At 40.2% G+C, this 9,348-nt stretch overlaps 1 protein-coding gene across 1 annotated transcript in view; it reads left to right on the top strand.

Moving 5' to 3' along the window:
- Positions 1-1,134: 1,134 nt before the first annotated feature.
- Positions 1,135-9,348, top strand: part of LOC309572992 (dynein axonemal heavy chain 5-like) — a gene marked incomplete at both ends in the record, with an annotated part of 150,677 nt that continues 142,463 nt past the window's right edge. Inside the window, 5 exons of the mRNA XM_082281607.1 lie at positions 1,135-1,297; positions 4,013-4,113; positions 5,573-5,761; positions 5,869-5,943; positions 8,291-8,374. Of these exons, the coding sequence (XP_082137733.1) occupies positions 1,135-1,297; positions 4,013-4,113; positions 5,573-5,761; positions 5,869-5,943; positions 8,291-8,374 (612 nt within the window). The remainder of the gene's footprint in view (positions 1,298-4,012; positions 4,114-5,572; positions 5,762-5,868; positions 5,944-8,290; positions 8,375-9,348) is intronic.

Raw genomic sequence — 9,348 nt, 5'->3', positions numbered from 1 at the left:
CTCCCGCGAGGTGTTAAAGCTTTGGGCTGGAGCGGTCGCCTGCTGCAGTGGGTGTCATCTGGAAAAAAAAGAAGGAAGCACGCGGAGTTATTTCTTCATGGGATGGGTTGTTAAGAGTTGGAATGGGCTGCCAAAGGGATGTGGTGGAGTCACCATGCCTGGAGGTGTTCAGGAAATGACTGGATGTGGCTCAGTGCCATGATCTGGTTGACACGGTGGTGTTGGGTCATACTGGTTGGACTCGATAAGCTCAGAGGTCTTTTCCAACCTAAGTGATTCTGTGAGGGTGGATAAGCTGCACATCACGCGGTGCCTTCAGATCCGTGTGGAAGCTGTTTTTCCGGGCAGAGGAGAAGGGACACTCCTCACTCAGCCCGCTGTCTCGGCTGTCTCCTCACGCCTTGCCCAGACCCAGGGCGCTCCCGTGCCGGGAAGGGATGTGTCGGGAGCGTGGTGTGGCCGCCGGGATGCAGCTCTCACCACGAGCACCCCTGGCTCAGCACCTCAGAATCGCTGAGGCTCAGGGAAGCTGCGTGTTTAGGATTTAATTTATATGCAAGAGAAACCTACGGTGCTTTTCAAAAGACAAGTGGTTATGAAATTAGCACTGGATTGCTGGGGGCAGTGGGAAATGGGGACAGGCGAGGTGCCTCGTGGGGGCTGGGTTCTTCGCTGGGTTTGTGTAGGGGTTGCCATAGCAGCTGCCAGCCGCTCCAAGTGCCTGGGAAAGACCGCAGGCGTAAAAACCTGCTTGGGATTGAGCAGGTGCCGCAGTCAGCACTCGGTGCCCAGCGCTTCGCAGCGGGACCTGCGGCTGCAGGAGCTTCGGAAGGAGCTTAACCTGTCCCCCAACGCGTGAGTTCCCACCTGCGGCAGTCTGGAGAGAAAGTATAGTTATGCAATTAGAAATAAAGTTTTGGTAACTTAGAGGAGCTTTTATCATTTTAAAAACTGCTTAGATATTCTCTTTTTAAATCACCGACTGCAAGTAGAGATACTTCTTTTCTCCTTTCCTTGCTAGTCTCTCTCGCTGTAACAGGGATAAAAATACCGAAAGTGTGTTTATTACAATGTTACACTGTCCAGTCATTTTCTGTACTGTTGATTTAGGTTGATTTTTGTGTGGTGGTGCAGATGGAGGATTCTGTGGGAGGTGAGACTGAGTTAGGGGGAAGAGATGAGCCCAGTTCCTCTCACGGTCACTCTGCGCAGCAGGAATCCGAGCAACTGAGGGCAACACAACTTTCTTCTAAACTTCATATTGATCTCTGTCCGCCTCTAATTGCCATAAAAAAAGGTAAGGGAGAAAATAATAAGTGCTTCATGTTGGCTTTGCATGGAAAAAAAACACAGGAAAAAAAAGAGAAACCAATTATTAAGTAGAGTGTTTAAGTTTATATATACTGGATGGGTATGCGCTATTTTGAAACTGCCAGTGTAGGAACTGTGTGTGCTGAATGTGCAGTTTTCAGCTTTATAAATAAATATGTACATATAAATAAGCAAATGCATATATGTTTTTATATATGTATGTATTTACAGGGTCATCCACAGTGCAACTCTGATCCCATACCAGATTTCCTAGTGTTGAATCATAGTAACACAATTCAAACAAATTTTCTGGAATTAAAATGAGTAGTACTCCATAATACAGTGTACTTTATGGTGACACATAATATGGCATCTCTTTTCTGGAATATTTTAACAGTGATAATAGATTAAATGGTTCAAAGATTATTGAACATAGCAATCTCCCTCTGTGCCTGTGTGTGCATCCCTTACCTATGTCCACTTTGCTTATGTATTCACTGACTTTGTGTAAGAAGCTCATGTACTGAATGATAGTACTGAAAGAGTACTGAATAAATAAATATTCACGGCAACTGGGAGAGGTATGTGAGGCCTGGAGGAAAGCTAATGCTGCTCGTGCCTTCAAGAAGGGCAAAAAGGAGAATTAAAGTCTAGTTGGCCTCACCTCAGTCCCTGGGAAGGTGGTGGAGCAGCTATTCCCGGATACCATTTCCAGGCACGTGAAGAACAAGAAGGTGACTGGGAGTAATCAGCATGCATTCAGCAAGGGAAGAAATGTGTGAACAACCTCATTTCCTTTTGCAATGAAATGATTGGTTTGGTAGGTGAGGGAGTGCAGTGACTATGGTCTGCCTTTTCTTCAGTAAGGCTTTTGACATTCTCCTGTTGGGAATTTTTTCTTGTTTCCCTTGAGGTGGATTAAACACACATTTGTGCTGAAATATATATTAAAAAATTAATAAACAATGCATTGGACAGTCTTTAAAGCATAACCAATTCTATAAGAAGTCTACAAAGATGCTTCATGAAGCAATTCCTTATATACAATTACACCAGCACCAGTCCTGTGAGCATCAGCATGGAGCACCTCAGCCCAGCCTTTGGTCCATACCCCAGCTCCAGCTCTGCTGCCCAAAAGTAGACCCTAAGCCAGGCATTCCAGGATGGCTACAAGACAAAGCTGTGACTGTTTCTTATCACCAAGGGAAACTATACTGCCTTACAAGGGCTTGTTCTGCCTCTGGTATTCCTGCTTCCAGCCAGCTTAACCCCTTCTGCAGTTGAGCAATCTCCATGCCAGATTGTTCCTGGGTTACAAATTACTGCTGATGAGCAGTTACAATTTAAATTTCCCCTTCACTCCTGTAAGATCCTCATAGAGAAGCTGTTGAAGTGTGGGCTGTCTGAGCAGAAAGTGAGATGGATTGAAAACATTGAACAGACAAGCTCAGAGGGTGGTGATCATCACAAAGTCCAGCTGGAGCCCAGAAGGTAGTGGTGTACCCCAGGAATCAGTAGAGGGTCCAGTCCTGTTCATCATCTTCATTAATGATCTGGATAGTGGGGCAAAGGGTACCTTCAGCAAGGTTGCTGATAACACATAAATGGGAGGGATGGCCAATACACCAGAGGGTTGTGCTGCCATCCAGAGAAACCTCGAGAGGCTGGAGAAAATTCCTGCACCTGGGGATGAACAAGCCCATGCAACAGTACTAGCTGAGGGCTAAACAGCTGGAAAACAGATTGGCAGGAAAGAACCTAAGAGTCCTGGTGGACACCAAGTTGAACATGAGGCCACAATGGCCCTTGTGGCAAAGGAGGCTGATGTTACTGTGGGGTGGATAAGGTGTATTGTCAGCAGGTTAAGGGGGATAATGCGTCCTCTCCATTCAGCACTGGTGAGGCCTCGCCTGGAGTAGGGTGTCCAGTTTTAGGCTCCCCAGTACAAGAGAGACATGGATATACTGGAAAGAGTCCAGTGAAGTGCCATGAAAATGATGAAGGCAGTGGAGCACCTCTCCTTTGGGGAAAGGCTGAGACCTGGGTCTGAGTGGAATCTCGTCTGTGCATGTAAATGCCTGAAGGGAGGGTGTAAAGAAGAGGAGTCAAGCTCTCCTCAGTGGTGTCTAGTGATGGGACCACAGGCAATGGCAGAAACTGAAACACACGAAGTTCCCTCTGAACATCAGGAGACACTATGAAGGTGACTGAGCACTGGCACAGGTTGCCCAGGGAGGTTATGGAGTCCCTGTCCTTTTGAGATACTCAAAAGCCATATGGAAACAGTCCTGGGCAACTGGCTCTAAGTAATCCAGCTTGAGCAGGATCCCTTCCAATCTTAACCATTCTATGACTCTGTATATAATACATATTAATCAGGTAATTTGATAGAAAATTTGTATGGAAATCAGTCCTATTAGAATTTTCATTTTAGTCACAATCTTATTATTTATATGAAATAGATTAAACAGTAATTCATGAAAGTTTAGTGAGCTGCTCATAAGCATTACTGCATGCTCCACTGGGGATCTTATTTGCTGCCAATGATGGGATGTAAATATCATTTTTTGAGAAATAAAATGGTCTCATTTTCCCAGTGTGAGAAGAGGTTAGCTAGCAAATATGAAGACACAACACTGCAGGTCTTGTAAATGCATTTGTTGTACTTGAATAATTAGAACTTGTAATTTCTTTTAACCAGACACAGAAAGTAAATATCACAGACATGGAGGGAACTTGAAGACAAGGAGCACTGAGCTAGGATCTGCTGTCACAGGATCGTCTTTGACTACTGTTCTTCCGGCAAGTGTTTTTGTTCTAAAATAGGCGGTGACTCAACTACCTTTTGTCTGTTAAATGTTCTTCTATACAGTTTTTTCTTTAAGTCTTCACTGTCAAAAGCTTGTCTAGTACTGAAGCTCTGTTAATTGCAAGGAAAAAGGAACAGTGAACCACTCAAAAGTGACTACAGCATTGGGGCACTGACTTTCTGTGCTCACAAGGTGTGTTGCTGGGTTTTTGGGTTCTTTGATGATTTTTTTTAAAAACCCATTGCTTAATATCCTTTCTTTGCCACAATTTAAATTAATGTTGGTTAAGAATACTTGAATAAGGTCATACTGCATCAGGGAAGGCATATGCAAAATATGCGATCCAGCTGTTGACATGGAAACCAGAGATGATAAAAGACTGACACAGATGAGTTGGTACCTACATGATGAATCACAATTACTTTTAGAGACATCATAAGGGTACTGACTGTCAGCTACAGGTATTCAGACATTCTTAGTGTCTCCTGGTCTCAAAAAGATGCAGGTAGAGAAAAGATTGATGTAAAACATCCATTCAGAGTCTGGGGTAAGACCAAATGGTAGGAGGAAAAGGTGGAAAATGGCCAGCTTTTTTGGTTTTTACTCCAAGAGTAGGGTTGATTAATTACAATTCCAGTTAGTGTAGAGTACTGGGAAGTGATGTAATTTATCTTTTTTTTTCTCTCCAGTAAAAATTGTGAGGTACAGAGACACTTCAGACATTTCCAAACCCCAGATACTTATGTCAGTGGGAGCTGTATGTAGAGGGAAATAATCAGTGTGGTTACTTACTTACCCAAATCTTTAGTTTTACATATAGCTTCTGAAGATTTTCTGTTGTTGAAGATTTTATGTTGGTCACCATATCTGTTTTCAGTCTTGTTCACACTGATAGAAAGATTTTGAAAAATCCTTTCATAAATCTCCCTCTTTATAATTGTGCTGCTTCCTTTATATGATCTGTATATTAGTCATCAATTGTATATTTGTTCCTGTGGTAACTGATTTTATAGTGATTTGGTTTATTTATTTCCTTTAAGGTAATAACTCGATACTATATATGAAAATGCTGGCAGTATAGAGATCAATCCCAAATCTGGAATATGGACATATAGAAGTTTGGAACCTGGATTCACAAAGCCGAGATTTGAATCAGAGCCTTTATTGTGCTGAAGTTGTATTTTGACCTTAGCCTGGATCCACATTTGGTTCTGGATTCCTGAGCTGAAGTTCCAGACATGTAGTTTTCATAGTAGCAGCTTTATAGTGAGAAATAATTCTGGCCTAACTAGTTAATTATTACTGTTCTTTTCCCTATACATTCCTTACATGTAATATTTTGATGTTCTTGCTTAAAGTAGTTTATGAAACCAGCTTAAAGATCACCAGTATAAAATACAATCCTTAAGTGAGAAAAAGTAATCTCTCTATAACAAACTTCTCTTTTGTAGACCACTGTTAAGAAAAGTATAGTACTTTCCAGTGAAAGTAGAAAAGAACTAGCCAAGCAAGCCAAAGTAACCAAACAGGAGAGAAGAGCTCAGATAGATGGAAGACACAGGTATTTGATATCAAGATTAGCAGATGGGATAGACTTGAGTGAGCAGCAAGTGGAGGAGACTATTATTTCTGATGACAAGGTAAATATTAATTAAATTGTTTCTACAAGAAATATTTCCAAAATTTTCAGTGTTTTGAAACTACCTCACAATTAACTACAAGTGTAATTTTTAATTTTTTTTTCTAGTTTCAACTAATAGAGCAATTCTTTGCCCCTAGTGGACTTAAAAAGTTGCTCTTCTTTTACCAAGATGTATCGCAGGTATGTTTCTGTTATTGTTTCTGCAAAAGCAAATTTGCATTTTTAAAAAAATAAAATAAATCATATGACTGTTGCAAAATTCAAAAAAATCTTGACTGTTTTTTTTTTTTTTTTTGCTATGTATGCCAGTGTGCAAAGAGCTTGGATCTCATTGTTTAAATGTTTACATCTTGGCTTACATGGAAATGGGAGGGTGCCTTGTGGCAGAGTTTGATACTGTTCTTGTTTTCATAAAAGAAGACTTAAAAATGGCCAAGTAGAGTAAAAATTCAGACTTCAAAAATGGTGAAGATAACTGAGACAAAGTGTTCATGCTATTCAGAGTTTAAAATACTAGATTAGCTAGGATAAGTATTACAGGAATGGGGGAGCTGCCTGTGTAAGAGCCAGTTTGTCTTCTTTTGGTTTGAACTGCACCAACTCCACTATGGACAAAGCACTCATTCAGGAGGGTGAAAAATGATGCAATTTCTTTCTAAATTAAGGTGGCCTCATGTTCAGGTCTATCCCATTCTGCAGAAAATAAGCTTGGAAAACTGTGACTAGAAGTAAGGCAGTTGTGGTCCCCAAGATGTATTTTTCTCCCTTTGAGAAGGAGAAGCCTCTGCATAAGGAGCAAAATAATTTGTTCATCTTCCACTGCATGTGTGATATCAGAAGGGGCCAAGTGACCTTGACATTGTCAAACATGACTGTTGTGGGCTTCCAGAACTGCAGAAGTCCTTCATCAGTCCTTTCAAATTATGCCAGTGAGGAGCCATGGTAGGGAGAGCTAACTCACCCTCTGGTGGTATTTTGGCCTCGTTGAGGAGAAAAACTGATTGATAATTCTTGATCGTCAGTTAAATGCAAGAGTGAATTACAGAATTATTATAACTTAGATAAATTAAAAGAACTTTTGAGTGTTCACAGAATTCACTGGAATTGCTTAGAGATTTTGCAAAGCACAGAATGATCTCTGCTGTCAAAACAGTTTAATCAGTTTTTCGTTTCACTGGGACTAGGCATGCACATTTCTGGGATAAATGTTTTGTTCTCTGACTTAAATCAAGATGAAACTAAAAATCTTGACATTGTTTTCCTTAACTGACAAGTCAGAAATAAATGCCCAGCCTGGGTTAAATGAAACACTTCATTGCTGCATCTAATTTTGTTTCATTTTGACCCTTTTAACCATAAAATATTTCTATTCTGTTCTGAGAGTTCTGTTTCAGAAGCAGCATAGCATAAAAATGTTTCTGATGGGAAGTATGAATGGCATCTCTGGCATCTTCCACCACATTCTGATGAGTGAAGAGATCTCATTAATTTGGCTGTTCTGTCAACAGTTTGATTTCAAACACATTGGAGAATTGGGGATTACTCAAGGGCAGTATTAGACGTGCTTGCCCTGTTCTTAGAGACAAAATACTGACCAGGGCAGACTATGGGCTTGAGTAGTAGACATGTCCTTACCAAGATTTATCAAGGATCCATATCAAAGATATGCTTCCCATATCTCTTTTTTACCAGCTTAGGTTCATGGTGTTCATTTGAAACTGTGCATAGGGGTCAGTAGATGCTGATTTGGGGTGGAAGTGAGGAGCCACCACTGTGTATCACATATTACAGGTTAGTCCAGCAGGAGCTGAACACTTGACTTTCTAGGAAGAAGGCTCTCCTCACCTTTAAAGAGGAATATACCTGCAAGCATCTCCCACATTATTTTCTGTCACATTTTTCCAAGTTTCAACAGATCATTTTCCAAAATCCATGATACAAACTTAGGGGGAAGCAGTTCTTTATTAGGTTTAAGCTTTTTTGCTGCTTCAAAGAGAAGAGGTTGTAGATACATCTCAGTGGAGAGGGATGAGTGGCAGCAAGGCTTCTCGGAGATAAAGCTTTTCTGTGATGTATGGTTAAAGAAATGGGCAGAAAGCTAAATTTCACTGCATTGTTGGCAGGACTGAGCTGATGGCATTGCTTGTGAGTCCCATTCACAGTTACAGTATGACTTTGCAGACCAAGCATATGATTCTTTTTGTGAGACACTCAGTTTGTTTTCACAGAGGAAGTTGCACTAGGAAACACTTCAGATTTAATTTCATTATATTTTCTGAGACTTTCCCCCCTTCTTGTTTGATTTTTTTTTTTTTCTGAATGAATGGGGCTGTGAAACTGTTTACTGGGGACTGTAAGATTCAGGCAAAGCTTATTCTCCAGAGAATGCAAAACTCATGACTTCTGTCTGGGAATTACAAACTAAATCAGAATGGACTTAGTAGTAATTCACATATTCAAATCGATGAAGTATTTGTATGATACAGTTTTTATTTTATTAACCTCTTATTTATAATTTAATTGCTAGCAAAAGTTGAATGCCTCGAGATCAGATGGGTCAACAAACAGTTTGCCTCAGAAGAAGTTATTTATTACCATGGGTTCCACTGAGGTATGGTTGAAACAATTCATTAGATGACATTTAAAAAGTAAAATATTGAAAAGGCATAACAGTTGTGCAGTGTTATACAATTTTTTAAAATTCTTGGACAGATATATAAGTACTTAGTCTCTATTCTCATAGTGCAGGATTTCTCAGCATTTCTTGAGCTGAGGCTGGCCTTCATCAGTAAAGGAGTAGTGATCTGACTATCTGAGAGGAGAGTAGGTCAAATAAACCCTTGTTAAAAAGTTCCAGATCCTCACATTTTTTTTAACGACTACATTTAAGTATTTTCCAGGGCTTGTGCACTTCTAGTTTAAAAGTGCAGTTCTTCAGTGTCTTTTTATGCCCTTTCACCGAATAATACTGCACATTACTCAAAAAATACCTTTAACATATCCTTTATTCCATTCAAATTCTTATAATAACCTCCTCCCTGTAATATCTAAGCATTATTCAACAACATATTCAGATTTGTCATTAAGATTTCTGATTAATTTTAGTTTTCTCCGTCTCTTTTGGGGGAAATTGGGTCTTCTGTATACAATGGTCTTTGAATAAGACATGGTGATGCTTCGGTTTTCATTTTGGTTGTTATTGTTGTTGCTTTTTGTTGGCCCCAAAGAGCTTATGTTAACATTGTAATGCCAGAAAAGACACAGCAGAAGAATTCTTTCTTGCTTCCAGGGGAGAAGTGAGGTTCATTCCTCTGCCAATTGGACCAACTAGAATGGCTTTTCAGAATTGTTGCGGTTGAATTATTATTAGGTTTTTTGTTAGGTTTAATGGATAAATAGATAAAAATAAGCATCATTCACGTACAATAATAGGAAATAGCCTAGTTCACACGCTCTCCCCGAACTGCATTTTCTTAGTAGAAGTGCAATACTGAACCGGTCTGTCCAAAAGTGCATTTTTAATGTTCTTATGTCAGACAGGGAAAAAACAGTGTTTGATTTGAGAGGGACAGATTTTCAAATATC

The sequence above is a fragment of the Coloeus monedula genome, assembly GCF_965178545.1.
Source record: "Coloeus monedula genome assembly, chromosome: 1".
NCBI lineage: Eukaryota > Metazoa > Chordata > Aves > Passeriformes > Corvidae > Coloeus > Coloeus monedula.
Note: the sequence above shows the minus strand (reverse complement) of the source record. Positions and strands in the feature narration are given on the sequence as shown.